Raw genomic sequence first — 23,450 nt, 5'->3', positions numbered from 1 at the left:
TAAGAGCGGAATTATTGTTTATAATATATGTTATTTCGTTGAGAAAAACAAATATTTTCTACAAAATATATATATTTCTACAATATAACTGGCAAAAATAATTTAAATCTTAACAATTCTCTTTGTGGAATAGCAAATTATTTGAAAATCAATGGTAAATTTTTCGTTGTGTAATGTACTGGCAACCCTGAATAATGAAAATCCATGCAGTTTGCAAATAGCATTCATAGAAGAACATTGGAAGCCATATTGATTTTGTTATTTAATGTACTGTATTATCCAGAATTATAATTTTTAATCGCCAGCATTGTGTTATAATTCTGAGTTTTAAAATTTATATTTATTTTTTTTACATTTGTTCAACGTGTTAAAAAATCGTTGTAGTATTTAAAAACTATGGCTTGTGCAACTCTCAAACGTTCCTTGGATTTTGATCCTGTTCATAGCCACGGAAGGCCATCGAAACGTCAAAGATGTATTCCAATGTGTGTTTCTCCTTCTAGTTCGCCTCCGACGACTTCGAATAATGACTGCAGTCCTTCACCTTTTGCAAATGTTTGCCCAAAAATGACTCCTGGTAAGTGATCGATGTCCACCGTAACCTGAGTCGCCCATCTCTGAACTTAGCTCTAATCTAGTACTTTTTTTACTTTAAGTTAATACTCTTGTTTGTGGGTTTAAAAATCGTAACTCTAGTTTTACGTTTATTACGTTAATGAATCGAATATTAATATTTTGGAACTTTTAAGAATTTGTTTAACAAGTTTGTTTAATTGTTCTGCAGCTGCGACATAACGGCGAATAGGCCACAGGATAATGCTTGTTTATGGTGTTATTACTCATTACATCATTGATGTATTTAATGAACAAAAATTTAATTATATATTTGTTAATAACTAATCAAAGCGTATTAAGAGTGGCCGAAAATTCTTACTTGAGGTGTTGGGTTTTTATTTTTATATATAAAATCTACCATGAGGATAGGCTAGCCTAGCCTAAAATTTATCATGTCTGCTGAATAATGTAATTTTAATTTACTATTTTCCCCTTTACTCTAGGATATAATGGTTTGATAAATTCCAAGTTCGTTTTGGTCAATATAATTTTTTTTTTTTAATATGAAGGAATCTTATCAGCAGTTCATGTTTTCACATTGAAAATTATTATCATACTTAAGTTTTATTTTGTCTTTTTACAAAATTTAATCACCATTGCTATCAGAATTTTTTGGGGGGTTTTCCAATGTGCTGCCCAGTAACTATCTTTTATTACAAATTCACACTAGAAAATAAGAATGAATATAAAAGTAATATTAATTGTAATTTTAAATTAATTATAATTTTTAGTTTCTTAAGTTTCAATCTCTAACTGCCAGCCAAAAAAGTTATCTTCTCATGTAAGTTTCAAAAGTATCTTAAGTATATGAATTTAAGTATTATAAGAATAGAAATAATCTTTTTTTAAATTTCATAATTTAAAATTGTACTTTATCCAGTTACGTTACTTTCCAAAGTAAGTAAATGCTATTGTTACCAATCTAGTGCAGAGCATATTTTAAGTTAAATTCATTTTTTTTTTTCAGTCAAGCTAAGAATTCTTTAGATTTAATATTAAACTTTATAGTTCACTCTTTTTGTTTGTGTGTTTTTATATATATATATATATATATGGTGCTCAATGTGGTTTGAGTGTAGGTAGTACTAAGTTGTAATACCTACACTACTAAGTTGTAAAGCATAATTATGAATGATCTGATGTTGGATTAGTAAAAACCGTTAAATGTAGGTTATCATTAAGGTCATTATTTTACAAAGATTTAAACCACATCTTATTTATTAATAAGCCATTTCTTTTAAACATTTTACTGCATTAGGAATTTTTGCAATGCTGTCAAATTATTGAATTAATTTATAAAAAGAAATAAATATATTTATTGAATAATACTTTTCAATGTACCGATACCCTCCTGTTTGGAATGCACATGATATTTTTTACCAGGGCAATGTTTGTTAGAAACAAATTTTTTTGAACTTACCTATTCAATGGCTTTTTAAGAAATAATTCACCCAAAATATTTCTTGCATTCCCTTACAACTTAGTTTATCATTCAGAAATTTATGGGATTTCTATCATTAAACTAAAACTATTAGATATATATAAATTTAAAAAAAATAGTGCTTATGGTTAAGCATATTGTTTAGACATTTGAGTGCCAGCCACTCATGAATCACCTTTGAGAAATGCAAGTCATTTATCTTTTAGAAATACCAGCCATTTTTAGTATATTTCAAATATCTGTATTTTATTAACCTATAAAGATAAAAAAAATTTTTTATTTATAGAACTATTATTAACATTAACAGTTTCTTATTAAAGAACAAAATTGATGTAAATGTCCTATTAAAATTTATATAAAAAGTAATAATGATACAAAAAAAATTGTTAAACACTTATTTTATGGTGTTTTTTTTTTTTTTTTTTAGTTTACTACTTAATGCCATAATGTTGACCCTGTATGCTGCAGTTAGGCTTACTGTTTGTTCTCTAATATTGCCAAAACCATCCAGTTATATTAAATAATTCAGAATCAAACAGCCTTATTTAATATTACAAGCTTGTCAGATTTTAGAAATTATATAATTTATGTCATTACAGGCTTGACAAGACTAATTTTAATAGCATTGGACTCAAAATATTGGATGAAATTAATAGTGTCTGAAGATTTTCCAAAGCAAAACAGTTGCCTTGCATCCTTTCAAACCTCATGAAATCAACTAGGAATTTGAAAATGTTGCATTGAATTCTTTATAAATTGCAGCAATATTATTTTAACAGCACAAGCATAAAACAAAAAATGTTTTGTATAGCCTATTCACTGTTATTTCAGTACATATACAAAAATGACCTGAACAATAAATAGTAATTATATCAACTGATTACTGTCAACAGTAAAACCAAACTTTCCTTCTTGTTACAGAATTTAAATCTGGATGCTGGGCAGGTAAACTGATCTAGCACAAAATGTGTGCTAATAGCTTTCAATTGTTGAGCCTTTTATTACAGTTAAAGTTTTGCTAATAATTTTTTTTAAAGATATTACGATGTAATAAAAAATGTTTGAGTTATGCTAAATTCAAACACTTATTTTTCTGTAGATATTCCATGTAAACTGTGTATGTAGGTGCAATTGGATACACACACATCTATGCATAATATATTAATGTTTTTCTCTGGATATCCTTTGAAGTTAATAAGCTTCCATGTGTATGAACACAAATAAGTATATTCATTCATTCATTATATAGGGAGCAGTATTTTTTGCCTATCCCTTTTTATTAGTTCAAGTAACTCAAAGTTGTCAGTCCTACCCAAAATAAAATTTTCAATACATATAAAAGTTACAAATTATGCCCATGTGAATAAGTTGAAAATTTGTGTTTCTTCAGTTTTTTTATGTAAGCAATTATTGTTATATTGTTTTTGTAGATTATTATTGATTCAGCATTTTAATTTTTAGTATTTGTAATAAAATATATATTATTTAAATTAGTTTGAAATTAATTTTAAAAAACTATGTTTGATGTGTAATAAATTTTTTCTTTGTCTACATTAATTTAACTGATACGAACTATAATAGTTTTTCAATTTTATAGACTGGTAAGAATATGCTTTTTTTCTTTTTTTTTTTTAATATTTGTTAAATCCTCTTTATCTATTGGAAACTTAAATAAAAATGTGGATTTACTTCTAAATTTCTAGTATATTACTTTTCATCAGTTTCTGTTAACAATTTTTTTTCATAACCATTTAGTAAAGCTGTTTCCTTTGTGTTGCTTACATGTTGTAAATGATAAACTAAAGAAGCTGTCTTAAATAAAATTCTTATAGTTTATTTTGATGGTCGTATTTATTTTTAGAATTTTTTTTGTATTAATTGTGCTGTTTGATCAAACTTTGATGATTATTGATATGTAGTGTAGTAGCTGTTTTTAGTGGGCTGACAATTTATGATGAAATCCAAAGTTATATGATAATGCCAAAATGAAAATTTATATTTGTGTTTTTATTTTTATTACCAGTAAAAAGGCTTATTTTTTTGACAAAGAAACTTTTTCAAGGTTTAATTTTACAAGTTTAAATTTCACCTATTTAAGCATGATGTTATTAATATTTTTCAAATTTTAATTATATTAATTTAATTTTATGTAAGAAATAAATAAATTTCATAGAGAAATGACGTTATAATTTTGATAATAAACTATTATTAATAATTGATATTATAGAATTATTATTCTATTATTATTATATATGCCCATTATATCCAATATTAGATTGTTAGAAAAACCTTTACATGTGTAGTATGTATGCTTGAAGAGAGAGGGGGAAGTATTCCATAGAGGTTTGAATGCCTGCAGGTATTGTATTTACTGTTTTTGGCTAAAATTTTGTATGCACACCATAGCAACAAGTAAAAATATAACATACATTTTTTCCAAACAAATTTTGTAATTTTTCAGAATAGCTACAATTTCAAACACTTAAATTACCACAGTTTCTTTTTATTCTGCTTGTCATGTGACTGAAATTAAAGCCTTCAAGAATCTTAAACTGTTACAACCTGTTAAAACGGGTGTTACCTATTCATATAATTTTAAATAATAGGTAAAAAGTAATTTAATTAGCATAAATTAAGTAATTTTCATTATTGTTTATAAACTGTCGTGAAATGAAGCAGAAAAGATATATCTCATGAAATTGATAATCAGTTTGGTTTGCTGTTACAGCCATTGATGTTTACTGTTGCGACACATTTTATTATACAGACACCTTACAGATGGAAAATGTTATGTAACAGTGTTTTTCTGTATCTTGATTTTTCAGAGATGAATTTTGCTTTTTACTAATGAGATAGTGCTTGGTTTTTCCATTCAAATATTGGAAAGTTTGTTAAATTATGGACTACCTGCCCCTTAGATCAAACAATTTAATAAATTTTGAGCCTTATTACAAACTACTGGAAGGAGCATACAGGCTCTAAATTTCAAGTTTCAAAAAAAGAAGATATTCTATTCATGCCAAAGAACTTTTTCAGATACACTTACTTGCAAAATTTATGTTCCCATCAGTGTTTGTAGACAAATGAGTATTCATTCTTCAATTTAAAAAAAAATTCAGCGCTTTTTTTGATCAGTAATGATAGTTGTGAAATATCTACTGATCTTTTGAAAACAAGTTTTAAAAAAGTTACCTTTTTGTTAAAGTGATTTGGTGACCATAATCTAATATTACGTACTAACATAACACTACAGCTAATCTAACAGCAAACTACTTCATGGGATATCCTATAAGTAATGGTGTGTATGTGTGTAAATATATATATATATATATAAGTGAACATGACTTTTGACTTGCATTTAAAATGTTCATGGGCTTAACAAAAAGAATATAACATTTTTTCATTTTGATATAACAATATTCTAGCACATCTGTATTGCCTTAAAACACTTCCAGATGCCTTTTTTTGAGCATTGTGAAGTTCTTTCTGTATGTAAAGACTGCTCAATCTTAATGCCCGAAATGACTTTTGCCAGATATGGTCATAAACATCATCACTGAGATAAAGAAAATATATCTTTTTAAATATTTTACTATTTTTATAACTGAAGAGTAGAATCTATTATTGTAACATACATATGAATTGATTGCTGTGTCTATAAGGAAGAGGCTTAGTCTAAAATCAGACTTTAGAGTAAAGACAGCAGCCAGCTAACTGACCAGGCTAGGTTTACTTGAATTTAACAGTGGTATATTAGTATAATAATTATGCTGTATTATAATAACACTATAAACAACTTTTAATTCTTAATCACCGTAGAAGGTTCATTTTCAAGTATGACAACTAGTATTTTCCACATTTATGAAGTTAATTGCATTCTAAGTTTTAATTGGTCTATTTTTACTCTTCACTTTTATTTTCCATAATTTGGTGGATTTTAAATGCAGTTCTCAGTTAATCTTTTTTTTAGGAAAATTATTGTAGATCTTTGAAAGGTTCAGCTTTTTGTAAGCGTTGTACAACAGGTGGTTCTTCATGCTGGAAAACTAGATCCAGTAGTGACATCAGAAATTAAAAGTAACAATCCCTTATGTGTTCATCGTTTAAAAAGATGAAATTATTTATTAGATTTGTGCATAATTAATCGAGAAAAACAGTAATCATCATAATACACCTTTTAAATAATGTTAGAAGTTGCTTTAATAGATTTATTTTAGTTTTAATAAATTTATAGACGATTTTACTGTGATTCGTGCTTTTATTTATTTTGTCAGTAGATGATCTGTAGTATATTTTCACAAGTTTACCTTTTTTTAGTTTTTATCATATTAATTATGGCCATTTGTACTGATATCAAGTATTTATTTATTTTAATAAATTTTTTTTATTACTCATCTGGCTTTATTATGTTCTTATTAGTAGATAATATTAGCAGAATGGTTTTTATAGCTGTTCTTTTCATTCTATTCAAATGATGTGTGTAATGTTGAACAATTAAATTAAATTTATTAAGTGCATTTTTGGAGCGCCTATTTATGATATAAATTTTAAGATTTTAACTGTAACTATCCAAAAGATGGTTGTAATTGATTGGATATAGATTGGCTATAGATGTGAACAAACAAACATATATAATAATTGATTACATACCACTTACGGATGTAGTCTGGTAAAGATTAAACTGTAGAATGGAAATGAATCCTAAATACAGCTGTAATATTAATAAAATGTAATTAAAATATAAATTTTTAAACCTACACACTTTAAAAATACTTACCTGCTTAATATATCTTCTTTATTATTAAATATTTAAAGACAAAATTTGGCTAAGATTCAAAAATATACTTCATTTTTCTTTAATTTCTTTGCCTATAACTAGTTAATGATTTAATGATGTCAATTTTTATGTATAGTGTTCATTTTGCCTTTTTTATGAGTCCATAAAATTTCAATTGAATTAACAATTTCTTTGGTGATGCTTTATATTTCTCTAACCCATGTGGTCAAACAATTTTTGTTACATTTAAAAAAAAATCAGGCCTGAGAGCCAAAAACTGATCATTCCGTGTGGTGATCACTGAATGTGTTAATATGTACAGGAGTTACCTGGCTGGCCTCTGGAACATTTTAATATTTTGAAAAAATGATTTAAAGAAAGTCTACTTTTTGGCAGTATCACATGATGCTGCTTTGTTGCTGTCTTTTTGGAACACTCAATATCATTGTAAAGTCATTGTTTGAATTTGTGTAAAACGTCTTTCCTTACAGAATCTTGATGTATTCATCGTATTCCAATATACTATCCACTGTCACTAATGAACTAAATAATTAAAATTTAAAAAATTGCAACAATTTTTTTCTCTAGAATACTGATTGTTAAATAAGGCTGATATCTTTATTTATTTATTTATTTTATTTTTTTATAAACTGTTCCTAAACTTTAAAGTGCCTCATCAGAAAATGGGTTAGTCCATTTAAAGTGTCCCAAAAAAAAATAAGCTGGTTGCTTGACCAATTTAAAAAAAAATTGAAACACTTATTTCCTACATGTTCCAGGACCTTAAAACTATTTTTTTTTTAATTTTTTATTTATGGAATTTACCTGTGATGGCCATTTTTGTTACGGTGCAACACCTGTTTTTATAATTGTAAGGGTTTATGGAAAAAATCATAACTAAAAAACTATTGGTCCTGGAAGGATGAAACAAAAAGCAATTTAATCATATTTTCTTAAGGTAAAAGATTGATCCAGTGGTTTATTTATCTATCTTTCTTCTTTCTATGAGAAAATTATTCATGAAGTTGAACATGAAAAACAGTGAAATTTCACTTTTGGTAACTTTTTTCAAGAGGCAGGGATGGCATACGCAGTTGAATTATTTTTTTATATGTAGGTATATGTTATTAGTTTTACTATAAATAATATTAATGGTGATAGACTTCCCCCTAAATTCGTAAGAATTTTTGTAAACTTAATTTATTTAAAAAATTAAAATTTTGCCTTCAAATAACTTTGACAACTTGCACTGTTTTTGTAGATGTTTATGGCGAATAAAGAAGTTTCTTGTGTATTTACTAATAAAAACGTTATAACCTCTCAAAAATTATGAAACCTGTGATAAGCGATACCATTTTGACTCACCAAATAAATGCTCCAAGGGGGTTTCTTGTCTTCTTTGCACTTTACATTTTTTATATTTAGCCCCTATGTTTTTGAAGTTGACGTTTTCAATATTTTTTAAATTATTGATATGTTGTAATTTAATGATAACTTAATCAATACCAGTAATCTAATACAATCTTGATTCAAAAATGCTTGTAAATCTTACCCAAACTGATATTTCAATGAGTAGCCTACATCTTTTTTCAAGCATTCATTTTTATTTTTATATTGGTTTAGTTTTGTAAACACTATCGCAGAAAAAATAAATTATAGCAAAATTTTAATTATACCTCAATGAAATAATCTGTTTTTATAGCAATGAAAATTTATTATTTAGTGTGGTTAACAAACAACTGTGATATCTCTTCTGATAATTTTCTTGAAATTGTGTGATAACAACCTGTCACTGTAGTTAGTTCAAGTGGTGTCAACTTTCTCAAAACTTTGCAGATCGGTACCCACACTTTGTCTAGTAGAGACTTTTGAAATGATGTACGTAGTCCAGCTGGGTGGAAAAAATGAACCTGCCCAAGGCTAATATCTACACTTCTCCTATCCATACACACAAACAATAGAATCTTATTCCTTAAGTGAAAGTGGTACACTACTTGACACAGGATGGTCTTCTTAGTCCTTGGAGTCTGAAGCCAAGTAACACAATTCAAGAATTTTTTTTAATTTTTCAGGTACCTTATTTATTTTAAATTTTAATGCTTATGGCCATTGATCCATGCTTAATTTTTTCAATTTTGAATGGAGGTGATACACCCAAAATGCTACAAGCAGCATCTAATTGTTCAATATTGTAATGTGGGGCAATGTATTGCTCTTGGTTTTCACATTCATATAGTTTTTTGTTCTGCTGAAAAAAAAATACTTTTGAAACGGTTAACACAAAGAGATTTTCCAGGAACTAAATTTAAATTTGGAAAAACATGTTCTTTAAGAGCTTGCTCTAATTTTATTTGTCTTAAGTTTTTTTTTATGAATTCTCAAATGGTCACAACAGAACTGTCCGTACAGGTGACTGAATTTTGACAGAAACCTTTTTTAATATTTACACTAGTGACATCTAAATTCACATAAAAAAATAAGTTATTGGTTTTCATCACTAAATTTAAAATTTTGATGAGTTCTTTTGACACTGTACCATACATTGTTTTATGACACTTCATTAATATAAATTCCTGTGGAACTTGTTCTTCCATTGTTTTATTTGAACTGATTTTAAAATATGCAAATATATTATTAATTAAAACTTATTTATTTAATAAAAACTTCCAAACACAGGATGATATTTGAGATGCTCTGTAAAGATATGAACAGGTCCCTGACTAATGTAACTGTATTGTAACTGCAAAGCTAAATGATGCAGCAACCATAAATGAGCATGTTGCCACATGAATTTTCCTGATGACTGGAAATGACTTAAAGCGGCTGTTATAACATGAACACTGCAGTTGAATGGTTCAGACAAGTCTATTTCAACTATAGTAATAAGTATAAAAATATTCATTACCAAGAAGACAAGAAAACCCCCTTGGAGTACTTATTTAGCGAGTCAAAATGGGATTAAATTAAGTTTACATTAAATTAAATGTAAATTAAGTTTACAAAAATTCTTATAAATTTAGGGGGAAGTATATCACCACTAATATTATTTATGGTAAAACTAATAATATATACCTACATATAAAAAAATAATTCAACTGCGTATGCCATCCCTGCGTCTTGAAAAAAGTTACCAAAAGTGAAATTTCTCAGTTTTTCATGTTCAACTTCATGAATAATTTTCTCATAGAAAGAAGAAAGCTAGGTAAATAAACCACTGGACCAATCTTTTACCTTAAGAAAATATGATTAAATTGCTTTTTGTTTCATCCTTCCAGGACAAATAGTTTTTTAGTTATGATTTTTTCCGTAAACCCTTAGAATTATAAAAATAGGTGTGCGCACCTTAACAAAAATGGCCATCAGAGGTAAACTGCTTAAAAAAAATAGTTTAAGATCCTGAAACATTTAGGAAATAAGTGTGTAAGTTTCAAATTTTTTTTTTTAATTGGTCAAGCAACCACCCTTGGGTCACTTCAAATGGATTGACCCATATATCCTTTTTTGTGTGGATCACTTTTCCCACATGGGCTTTTTTTCACTTAAGAGATGCTTTTTGATTGGGGAGCAAACTTCCAATCCATTTGTAAGCAGTTTGTCATTATTTTTTAAAACACTTCGATTCATGACAACTATTGTAGACGGAACAAAGAACATGAATCACATTACTATTACAGTGTAGCGAGTGTATGGTTGTGTTATTAATAAGCATTACAGCCACAATTCAGTGGGAAAAACAGAAAATTCTCTGGATTTAAATTAATTAGTGCATTATATTATATATTCGTGTTACATTTGTTAAGAAAATTGAAATTTAACATATTTATTTATATCTGATGTTCCAGAAACATGTGTTGATAGACATATAAGTGTAATTTCTATATGTTGTGTGTGTGTGTATTTTAATCTTTAAAAAAAAAAATAATTATGTTAATACCAGAGGAACGCTACTCACTCTGTATGTACCTTATTGAGAATTTTTGATTACTAGTATATGTAGGTTTTACCTTGTATGAAAATAAGTTTGTTTATTCTTATTTACTTAAAAATGTTAGCAATCAATTAAATTTCATTTAAAGTTGATATTGTGATTGTCAGTTACAAACAACCAAAGTGTTTTCCTGCTTTTCTTAACAAATTTTCTTACTGCTTTTGTTGTAAGGTTTTTGCACCATACTTGTTATAATTTAAACAAAACATCTGAATTGCCAATTAAATTTTAACATCTTTTATGCAAATTCCCGCTTGAAAGCAGAAAATGTAAATGAAGTTATTTTTTGTATTCGTTGATATTTCTGCAAGATTGTATAATCTAATTAACTGAAACCTTTTAATAACAGTGTGCATGAGATTATATTAACCGTTAATTCAACTCTGCCATGAATGTAATATTACAATTTCAATGTTTCCATAAGGTAGTTTACTGTTGTTGACATTTTTTCTTTATTATTTCTAACTAGTAGGAAGTAACTACTTTTGAAAATTTGGAATTGTCCCAGATATATTTTTAAGACTGCACAATAAACTTTGCTGTAAGTCTATGTCTGCTTGTCATTCTCGTTGAGGATGATTTAATACGTATAATTTTGAATTGTAAATTTTGTTTTACTTTCAGGTGAAAAACACTTTTACCCTGAAAGTAGGCAACTATCATTGCCTAGACGCAATATATTTGTTATAAAAAACTAAATATTAATAATTAATTATAAAATAAAACCCAGCAATGTAAAAATACATGTTAAAATGAAAAAAACCTGTAGCATATGCTAAAATTGAAATAAAAACACAGGTATATCGCACACTATATATCTCAAGTAAGATAATAAAATTACCATCTACTTTACGGCAGATGTTATAAATAGCTGAAACACACTACAGTAATTCAAATATTTGAATATAAATGGACAGTCCTAAGCAATAATAAAACATAAGATAACGTCATTTCACTATCACGTAGAATAGTTTGCGTGTTAATCTGTTGCATAACAGATACAATCCACAAGGATGTGGTTCACTGTTAGTTGGCAGTCACTGCGAGCACAAGGGGTGCATCTGTTTGCATCATCAGATATCCTTGAGTGTGGCCTATTTGCAAACTACAAATAATAACCTCCTCGTAACAGTTATTTCTGCTTGAGGAGCTCCAAAGTGACACAGTGTCTTTAATTGAATGAAGTTTATTGTTAATATTAGCATCCCACTCACTTTGCCACGCATGAACCACCTTCTTCAGGAAACAGACAAGATTGTTGGAAGCGACACAATTGGTTTTTGGTTTTTATTATACACCACTATAATTATATTTTGCATATTAATTATATTGAATAAGTTTGGAGGAAGGTTTTGCAAGGGCTGTTATTTAATTAGAATTTTTTTTTATACAATGAGATTAATAAAATATATGAAATAATTAAATGTCTTATCCCTTCTATCCCAGACCTCATTTTTAAAGCCTTTTTTATAATATACATTTTTATAATAAATAACATTAACACTAACCTCACAGTATTGCTTTTATCCAAAAAGTTAAGGGACAAAATTTCTATTAGAATTGGCTGGCATTTTTCATATACCTCAAAATTCATGTCTTATAAATTACATTAATTAGTTGTTAGCCTGTTTGGATAAAAATTATAAACTCAATTGAGGCTGTTTGTTATTAAGTTTAAGATAGACCAATCAAAACAAAAAAATTCACATATGAATCATATTTGTTACTATTAATGTTGAAAGCATCCAGCAGTGATGTAAAATTCATGCAGTGATTTAACATTTCTACAGCAGTATGATACACTATTTGAAAGTTTATAACATCTATACATATGTAAGTTATTGTTTAGCTCTAATATTAATCATGTTTTATTTTTCATGTATCCCTAATTCATTAAATATTGTGTGTGTGTGTGTGTATATATATATATATATTGTATCTCCTTATCATCATTAAATATTGTTTTTCAAAAATAATTAGAAAAATGTTAATGGTTAATGGAAACAATCCTTATGTGATTAAAATATATTTCAGAAATGATGGCAGCTGGTATACGTGAAGAAATCAGACGACTCCATCGACGTAAGCAATTGCATTTCAATCCTAATAGTGAGGCACATGGAGGAGAATCAAGCTCAGATTCACCAGGATCGCCAAACTCCAATACATTTGCCTCTACTTATTCACAATCATCACGTGATAAACCACTGTTCACTTTTCGACAGGTAATATCTTTGTTGTAAGAAATTATTGTTTATTATTAATTATTATCAGATGCTTTTAGTATTGTATTGTATTGTATAAGTTCACAAAATAGTAAGAAAATCTGAATAATAGCCTGTGTGTTATAGATAGTCATAAAATATAACTTAGTAATGGAAATTTTATTATTAGTGTAATGATAAAAAAGTACTTTATTTTATCACTGAGATGTAAAAAAAAAAAAAATTACAGGTTTTCATGAATGTTAATTAAATAAAATTATTTATTATGTGTCTACTATTAACTTAAAGGTGGCATAGGGTAGACCAGTATAGTAGTCTCCTTTAAGTTTGTTAGCAGGCTAAGCTTCGCACTCTTTGTCATGGTAGCCATGACCTATTCTTTTTAAAATTCTTTATGTATATGATTATATTTAAATATAAATTGAACTTAACCAGAGTGATAAACTTTTTAACAAAGTTGGAGTCTGTAAATAAATAACAAGTGGTAGTAAACAACAAATGGTCAGGTGTACATAAATAAAAAAAGTATTAAAGTGTCTTTATTATGAAGAAAAATTGGTAGGAATATTTCACTATCAAAAACATTTAAAAATCATATTTACAAAATAAAAATTGATGTATTTTGTTTTTCTTTCTTTAAAGCAAAAGCATCCACATATTATTTTTTTTATTTCTTGAAAAAAGTTATCTTTTTATTCTAAATTGGAAACGAACCATAAAATATGTATGTATTATGTAATATATGAGGTGTGTGAGAAAAGTAATGAGACTGACTTTTTACTTAACCAAAGTTTTTATTTTTTTTCAAACAACAATATTATCCCCTTCAAACTAGTTTCCTTAGGCAGCTATGCACCGGCGGACTAGTTGTTCCCACTCCTGGTAGCAGCGCTGGAAGGCTTCAACTGTTAGGGCTTTTAACGGGTCGGTCACAGTCTTTTGAATGTTCTCCAGAGTTCTAAAATGACGTCCTTTTAAGACATTTTTCAATTTCAGGAAGAGGAAAAAGTCATAAGGACTCAAATCAGGTGAATAGGGGGGTTGAGGAACCGTAGGAATGTGTTTTGAGGTCAAAAATTCCCTGATGGAAATGGCCGTGTGACATGGGGCATTTTCATGATGAAGCATCCACTTGTCTGCAATGTCTGGTTTCATGCGAATCACTCTTTTCCTGAGACTTTCAAGGTCATCTTTATTAAACACTTGGTTGACAGTTTGTCCTAGAGGAAGAAAATCTTTATGCTCAATACCCGTACTGTCAAAAAAGCAAATCAGCATGGTTTTGATTTGCTCATTCAACATTTTTTCGGTCAAGGAGATGATGGAGTTGCCACTCTTTGCTTTGCCACTTTGTTTCAGGATCGTACTCAAAAATCCAGGATTCATCACCTGTGATCACATGATTGAAGAATTCTTGTTCGTTGTCGATCCTCCCAAGAAGATCACTGCACATGTTTCTTCGATTGTCCTTCTGTTCCGTTGAGAAGTTTTTTGGCACCAATTTCGTACAAACCTTTCACATGTCAAAATTTGGTGTACGGTGAAAATGTTTAAATTTAACTGTTCACTCATCATCCTTATTATTAAACAATGGTTGAACGTATGAGAGTTCTCACAAGAACCCTCATACGTTCAATGTTTTCGTCAGATTTTTAAGTTGAAGGTCTCCCTTAGCGAGGTTGATCTTCAACATGTTCTCGGCCTTCCAAAAATGATTTGTGCCAGCGGAAAACTTTTTTCTTTTTTTTTTGCCTTCAGTCAATTGACTGGTTTGCAGCTCTCCAAGATTCCCTATCTAGTGCTAGTCGTTTCATTTCAGTATACTCCCTACATCCTACATCGCTAACAATTTGTTTTACATATTCCAAACGTGGCCTGCCTACACAATTTTTTCCTTCTACCTGACCTTCCAATATTAAAGCGACTATTCCAGGGGTGCCTTAGTATGTGGCCTATAAGTCTGTCTCTTCTTTTAACTATATTTTTCCAAATGCTTCTTTCTTCATCTATTTGCCGCAACACCTCTTCATTTGTCACTTTATCCACCCATCTGATTTTTAACATTCTCCTATAGCACCACATTTCAAAAGCTTCTAATCATTTCTTCTCAAATACTCCGATTGTCCAAGTTTTACTTCCATATAAAGCGATACTCCAAACATACACTTTCAAAAATCTTTTCCTGACCTTTAAATTAATTTTTGAAGTAAACAAATTATAGTTCTGACTGAAGGCTCGTTTCGTTTGTGCTATTCGGCATTTTATATCGTTCCTGCTTCGTCCATCTTTAGTAATTCTACTTCCCAAATAACAAAATTCTTCTACCTCCATAATCTTTTCTCCTCCTATTTTCACATTCAGTAGTCCATCTTTCTTATTTCTACTACATTTCATTATACTTTTGTTTTGTTCTTGTTTATTTTCATGCGATAGTTCTTGCGTAGGAATTCATCTATGCCATTCATTGTTTCTTCTAAATCCTTTTTACTCTCGGCTAGAATTACTATATCATCAGCAAATCGTAGCATCTTTATCTTTTCACCTTGTACTGTTACTCTGAATCTAAATTGTTCTTTAACATCATTTACTGCTAGTTCCATGTAAAGATTAAAAAGCAACGGGGATAGGGAACATCCTTGTCGGACTCCCTTTCTTATTACGGCTTCTTTCTTATGTTCTTCAATTATTATTGTTACTGTCTGGTTCCTGTAAATGTTAGAAATTGTTCTTCTATCTCTGTATTTGAACCCTAATTTTTTTAAATGCTGAACATTTAATTCCAGTCTACGTTATCGAATGCATTTTCTAGATCTATAAATGCGGAAAACTTGTGCTCTTGATAAGCAGTGTTCCCCGTAGGCCTGTTTCAACTTTTTAAAGGTCACACTCACGGATTCCCCAAGTTTAACACAAAACTTGATTGTACAACGTTGCTCTAAATTCCGATGCTCCATTTTCATAACACAACAAAAGCACAACTTTACTGATGGCGCTGTCAAAAGTAATGTGTTGGCTGAACGTAGTTGAAACTCGTATTGAGCATGTGGAAGGGATGAACAAACTGGTCTAGCACAGACCAGTAGACACAGCGTTGCCAGATCGCTCGCAGTGTTATCAATCTCATTATTTTTCTCACACACCTCGTATAATGGTAAATCAAATATAAATGGGATTTTATCTTGAAAAATAAAGGCAAATATAATTTATTTTTTTTTACATAGTTTCCTACTTTAAATATAAATTTCCCAGCAAGGAGGAAGGTTTTTATTGTAGCATCATAGAATGAAGCTGGTTGCATCAGGAGCAAATTCCACACAAATCCCTTCATGCTCTCATCATCTTCAAATTGTTGCCCTCTTAGAGCTTCTTTAAGAGGCTCAAACTAATGAAAATCGCAGGGTAATAGGTTCAGGCTGTAGAGAGGATGATTAAGTTGAGTCCAGTGCATTTCTTCTAGTTTTGAGGTCGTTAGAGCTGCAGTATGGGGCCTGGCGTTGTCATGGAGGAGGATGGCCCCTCAATTCGATTGGTTTTGTCTTTTGTGGCGATATGCAGCCCTCACCTCATTCAACAGCTCGCAGTAGTAAGCAGCATTGATTGTACATTGCTCATGCAAAAAATCAGTGAGCAAAAGGTTGAAAGAACCTTTTGCCAGCAGACAGTAGAGTATTTGCTTTCACTGGGGCTGCCTCCCTTTCCTCCGTCACTCCATACTGGCTTGTTTCGACTGGGGAGTGTAGTGTTGGATCCACATTTCATCATAGGTGACAATCCAAACGTCTCAACTTCTGATCTGCTATCAAAAGGCAAGGGACCCAACTGGCACACACTTTACAGAACTGTGGATTTTTTGAAATGATCGCTTGACAGCTCCGATAATTTATTCCGACCTGTTCTGCAATTTCTGATACTCTTAACCCGTTGATTGTCTTCAAGAATGTCTTGAACTGCGTGAATGTTTTAGTCTAGTGCTGGTCCAAGGACAGCAGTCATGTTCCTGATTTTCCATTCATTCTTGTCCTTCCTTGAACTCTTTATGCCAGGGAAACACACGAGTCCTTGACAATGTTTGATCCCCATATTGTGCATTCAATCTACGGAAAATTTCCGTTGCTTGAACTCCTTCACTAGCAAGTAATTTTATAATTGTGCATTGTGTAGTGGAAGGGTTCACCTGTTGCTCCGACATGAGCATTACTAACGAATTGGTTGGAGTGTGGAATGGCTGTCTCTCTCCACTCCTAAAATGACCCCACCCAAACATACTAAAAGCGCATGCGCTGTCCTACCAACCATAGACGCTCAGGAATAAAAATCCCGTTTATATTTGATTTACCCTCGTATATACATATTATGTATTCCTAATTTTTAAATAAAGTATTTGCTTGTTATTTAATTAATTATTTTAACTATTTTGTTTCTCTCTATTAATAATTACCCCTAAAGAAAAAAAACTACTTGGTTATCTGTAGATTACGTTATTTAGCCTAAATATCCACAATCCTTAAAGTTGTATTTCTTCTGTAAATTATTTTTTACAATTACATTTTAAAAACAGAGTATAAAAAGTGTGCCTATGCAATAAATAATGTGGATTGAGACCAATCCATTTAGTATAATCTGTCAAGAAAAAAAATCTGCTTAAGGCTTATCAAGATTAATTCTGAAAGAGAAATGAGTAGGGAAAGTTAATTCTCTCTTTTGCATTAAATACTTTCTTTTATAACAGCATAAGAAATTTTATGTCAAATAGTTATTAACAATATTACAAATAATTTTCTAGTGTGTTTTTGAAAATCATGCTGAATTTTAGTTTTAAAAAATCAGTACATCAAATGGAAATAAATAAATTACACAAAATCCTCTTGTTTTGAGTTAAGTAGAAAAAATGTATTGTATGATGGGTGGCTAAAATGTATTGCACACTGTAATGTAATGGTAAAACAAAATTTTGCTCAAAGTGACAGATGCTCCTGCCTTCTTATCATTTCATTTCTCTACTACTAATATTCCAATACTCGACTCATGCTCTCATTTTATATCGGTTACCATTGTTGTGTAGTCAAGTACACCTCTTGTTACCCATCAAAAAAAACTTGTAGTGATTGAATTTATAATAGTGGAAAAAGTGAACTCTACTGACAATCTTCATCAACTAAAAATGGTTTCTCAATGAAAATTGTTGACGAAGTACTGTGAGAAAGTGGGAAATAAAATTTTGTACATCAGAAGCTGGTAAAATGAATATTGAGGATGAACTTTGCAGCAGTCGACTGGTTTCTGGTGACTGATAGCACCAAAAGGAAGTGAGCTAACAGATTCAGTATGACTGTTGCAACACACAACAATGCATTGCCACCTATAAAGGCATATCCAGTATATATAGGATACATTGCACAACTGGGTTGCCGTAAAATCTGCAGCTGGTACCACACAAACTTCAATGAAAAGGGATGACTAATGTACCATACATTATCATGATAAGGGATGACTTCCTTTTCAATATTGTGTCAAGAAATGAAATTTTGTTGCATCATTATGATGCAGAAGAAAAGTAGCAGAGCACACATACCAGCGCTGTGATTTGCCACAATAAAAAAATTCAAAACACAACCATCTGAAAAGATATTCTCTTGACAGTGTTTGAGGATTCTAAACATATTTGTGACTGATTACCTGGAAAACTTATTTATGTAATATATATAGACATTAAAATAGCTTAGCAGACGTGTGTCATGTTGGACAATCCTTGAAGCTTATAATTCTCCTGCTCAATAGTGGTCAGCCATACCCAGCATGCAACTGCTGGGTAAAAGCAAAGTTGAAAATTGAACCTAATTCCTTACCCTCTATACTTACTAATTTGGTACCTTGCAATTTTTACTTCTTAATGTTATTTGTGTGTGTGCGCATGCGCGCATGTAAACAAATTAAAAATCAACCTTTTATATAAATTCAGCAAATGAATCTTTTTTCAGAAACTTACTAGAATATAGGTAGTATTAATAGAAAAAAAGTTTTGCAATTTATACAGGAATTTATACTGAATTGTACAGGAATTTGTACTGAATTGTACAGGTATTTATACTGAGATACACGGATGTAAATTTTATTCTGATAGTATAGATTTAAAAATAAAAACCTGTCACAATTTTTTATTTGACATTTAAAAATATCGTAATCAAATTACATATTGTAATCGGTAATAATATTTTGGTTATAATTTTGTACAGAAAAACATTCTGTTAATTTCATTTATAATTTTTATTAGAAACAGAAATTGTTAAAAAGAAATGTTTAATTATATTTTAAAGTTATATGTTCTAAAATACTACCAAAGAATTATAAAAAACTGTGTAGTGTAGTCATAACAGTCAACATATCAACTATCATTGATTGTTAGGATTATAACCTTGTAAGTAAGTAAAAAAGGCAGGCTATTATAGCCTTGTAAGCATTGCAAGAGCATTGTGGGAAACTGGGAGCATTTTAACTTGGTATTGAATTTCCAGCTGTTTTAGATATTCTAGCTTTTGTAGAACTTATAACTTTCAAAGGATGTAATTTAAAAACTTGCTTTGTTTCTATGTTTTTAAATGACAAAAAATTGCGACAGATTTTTATTTTTAATCTATTTTTTTTTAATCTGAATAAAATTCATCTTAACCCTAGATTCCCTGTAAAATGATAATATCTCCAATGCTTTTTTTTTTATTCTTTATTTAATTAATTCCCACAATTGTGTAATTTTTGATAATTTTTAATTCTTATGGCTAGCAAAAATATTTATATCCAAACGCTAGATGTAAAATTTGGATAAAATTGTTTTTAAGTGTAATAAATACGGTCTAAACAAATATATACCTCATATAAATATTTTCTTTACATAATTTTATTTGTTGTTCTAGGTCGGTATGATATGTGAACGTATGCTGAATGAACGTGAAACACAGCTCCGAGAAGAGTATGATCGCATTTTGAATATAAAATTATCTGAGCAGTATGATGCCTTTGTCAAATTTTCTAATGATCAACTTCATAGACGTTTTGAAGTATCTACTGCACCCAGCTGTAAGTTTGCAGTAAACATCTCTTATTAGAATGTTTTCAGAATCTAATTTTTGTGTAAAATTTAAAAATTTAATTTACTTGGGATTCATAAGAGTAAGTAAGGTAATAAGTTGAGAGATTACAAAAACTTGCTCTGATTTGCCTTTTATCCATAAAGAAAATACGCTCATGTGTCGGAAACACATGTTAATAATGAGTTGTGAGCAACTCTAGAATGTCCTTTTTTATTCACTGTTATGACACATATCCGGTCACTTTGTATTATAATAAAAAATTGTGCAGCCCTGCTCTGTGGAGGTTAAAAATGATCTCAAAACAAATTTAGATGATTTTATTTAGCATGGCTCATTGATATATATAAAATAAAAATATATAAATTATAATTTTGCTTACCTATTAGTGTAATTAATTATTAGGTTCTAGCGCTTTTGGAAGTTATTTTTCAAGTTTACTTTCAAGTTATAAAATAAGTCATACTTTTGTACGCCTAGTCGATAAAAGCGTGTCTCAGGTGTTATGAAAAAATAACATGTTATATCAATTTTAAAGCTTAAGAAAGTTGGTGTTGAGAGATTGAATAAAAAAAAAATCAGATATCAATACTTCATTATAATTTGTCAGCCCTCCATCAGTACTCAGTAGTGAACAAGAAAAGGCCAGGGACAAAATGATCTGCTCTAATAATTAATCAATTGGTGGAATTTATTAATGTGTACAATTGATTGACTTATCAGTTACTTTTTACTAGCAACTGATCTATTTTATTTCACATAACATTTGTTAGGATTGCACAATTTGCCCAGAAAAGCCAGCGGTTGAACATGCTACTCTTAGTATTTCAATGTTATAATTATGAGGGCTATTTTTTAAGTAAGGTCAGTGTCTTTTAATACAAACAAAACTAGTAAGGATATTGTCAATACCCTTTTTTTATTTATACTACATGCTAATTTCTGCATGTTACCTTGTTTGTTTGAACATTTATCATAGCATTTTATTGAATTGTTTATGCCTACCTTATGGAAATCAGTCAGCTTCCTGTGAAGACAATCAGTCTCCAATCATTGCTTTAACTTCATCAGTTTCGAACCGCTGAGAAATTCCTTCAGGTAGCGGAATAGGTGGTAATTGCTCAGCCCAAGGTTCAGTGTTTGGTCCATTTGCTTCTATTCAAAAGATATAATTAAATGTAGAGTTTGAGCAGCAGAATGAGGAATCCATCGCAATTACAGTTTTTTGAACTACAAAATTTCAGAAACGAATCTGAATAGCACTGACCTTGAAACTTGCATGTGAATACTGCTGCTGAAATGTTCTGTGCAGTGAAAAATCTAATGAAACATTTCAACGTCATAATATAAACTGTACACGGTAACATTGTGCAAGGCATGCTGGGAGGTGAGGAGCATGTGTGTTTCAACAGCCACGCAAAATTTACATAGCTACAGCCAGTTGGACCTTACTTAAAAAAATAGCTCTAGTATATAAATTTTAAGTGTGTGTTCTTAGAGTTCTGTTGTTGCCATAATTTTTTTTGTATTTATCTTTGTTTTCAAATTATTTCATATACTGAGATTGACACAAGTAAATTACTAATTCAGAGAGGTCCAAAAAATTATACTCACTGTTTGTAATTAAATAATATCTAAACAAAAAGACGCTCATTAATCTAATGTGTAGTGTATCAAGGTGTTAAATTTGTCATGGTAGACGGAGCTGGTAATTTATGCCGCACATGCGTGGGAGGTTGATAGTGGAATGAGCCAGTCATGTTAGCCAGTGCAGCAGAAGACAGTTGAATAGTAACAATGGCTGAAGTTCTCTTATCATTTGTTGAATGCAAGGTTGTACTGAAGTGGTACTGGAAGTACAAGAATATTCACGAAGTACAACGGCACTGGCAGAGAGAGTTTGGAACACCACCACCAACACGTCGAACAATTGCCTGCATTCGCGATAAATTCAAAGCCAACGGAACTGTTACAGATGTGCACAAGGAAAGATTACTGTAAAAATCAGTGAACTAGGAGCATGTAAAAGCGGGGTGAACAGGTCAAGTGTAAGACGCATTCTGAAGAGTGCAAATTGGAAAATGTACATTCCAAGACTGCTACACGCAGTGAATGAGGACGACCCAGATCAAAGGATGGAGAACTGTGAATAGTTTCAGCACACGGTTGGTGAGGATGAAGAATTTACAGGGAAGTTTGTGTGGACTGACAAGGTTCAATTCAAACTTAACGGTACTGTGAACCACCTCAATTGTGTCTACTGGGTTCCTGGAAATCCTCACATGCATGTGGACAGGGCAGTGAATCTACTGTGTGGTTTGATTAGTCCCTTCTTTGAGGGTACCGTAACTGGTGCGGCATGTCTTGGTATTTTGCCTGCCATCCAAAACCTGTATGGTAATAAACTTTTTTACATGCAGCAAAATGGGGTTCCACCTCGCTACCATTGAGATGTCAAGTTGTACCTCGGTATGACAACTTTGGACTTCTACCTGTGAAGGACAGTCAAGAATGACATTTATCATCAAAAACCGGCAACAGTCGATTAGCTACGTGAAAAAATCATAGTCATGTACTGCCATTACGCCCAGATACACTAACAGCTGTAGTTTATTGTCCAGTTCAGCACCATGGGGGTTATATAGAAGTTGCTGGTGGTCATTTCGAACACATACCATAACCCCTCTATCAGTGCCAAAAATTGTCACGTCAAGTCAAATTTGTTACAAGATATGGACTAGCTAACAGTGAGTACATTTTTTTTGGATCCCTAAACAGAATATTTATATTAATTAATGTTGCTATTTATTTTGGTTACAGACTTGTCCTAAATTTATACAAGTATATGAAGAGTAACGTAATAATTAATACAATAATGGAGCGTAAAGTGATGCCAACTTTATAATAATTATACTACAGTGCTACCAACCTACCAACTGGTCTATAATAATATAGATTTTTATTTATATAAGTAATATTGTATTATTATTATTATTATATTATTATTACTATTATTATTAATATTATCGAATATGCTCCATACTAAGTTTAAAAAAAACAAATGGGAAAAAACCTACCTGCAATAATAATTGCATTATTGTTAATATTATAATAATTATTATTACTATTACTGCTACATATACAACATTTTATATATATATATATATATATATATATATATATATATATATATATATATATATATATATATAAAGTAATAAATCTTATAAAAAGTAATATAATGTGATCTAGAGTCATTTTTATATTTATTTTATTTTTTAGATTTATTCTGTTCATCTTTTACATAATAGTTAATATCTTA

At 30.0% G+C, this 23,450-nt stretch overlaps 1 protein-coding gene across 1 annotated transcript; it reads left to right on the top strand.

Annotated features, from left to right (window-relative positions):
- Positions 1–217: 217 nt before the first annotated feature.
- On the top strand, positions 218–23,268 carry LOC142331058 (akirin-like). The gene is made up of 4 exons (XM_075376697.1): positions 218–577; positions 12,856–13,046; positions 19,955–20,117; positions 22,949–23,268. The coding sequence occupies exons 1-4, from the start codon at positions 397–399 to the stop codon at positions 22,957–22,959; spliced, it is 546 nt and encodes a 181-aa protein (XP_075232812.1). The 5' UTR covers positions 218–396; the 3' UTR covers positions 22,960–23,268.
- Positions 23,269–23,450: the final 182 nt, after the last annotated feature.

The sequence above is a fragment of the Lycorma delicatula genome, chromosome 10 (assembly GCF_047948215.1).
Source record: "Lycorma delicatula isolate Av1 chromosome 10, ASM4794821v1, whole genome shotgun sequence".
In the NCBI taxonomy this organism is placed as follows: Eukaryota; Metazoa; Arthropoda; class Insecta; order Hemiptera; family Fulgoridae; genus Lycorma; species Lycorma delicatula.
The sequence above is the reverse complement of the archived record's forward strand: the minus strand, read 5'-3'. Positions and strand labels throughout refer to the sequence as shown.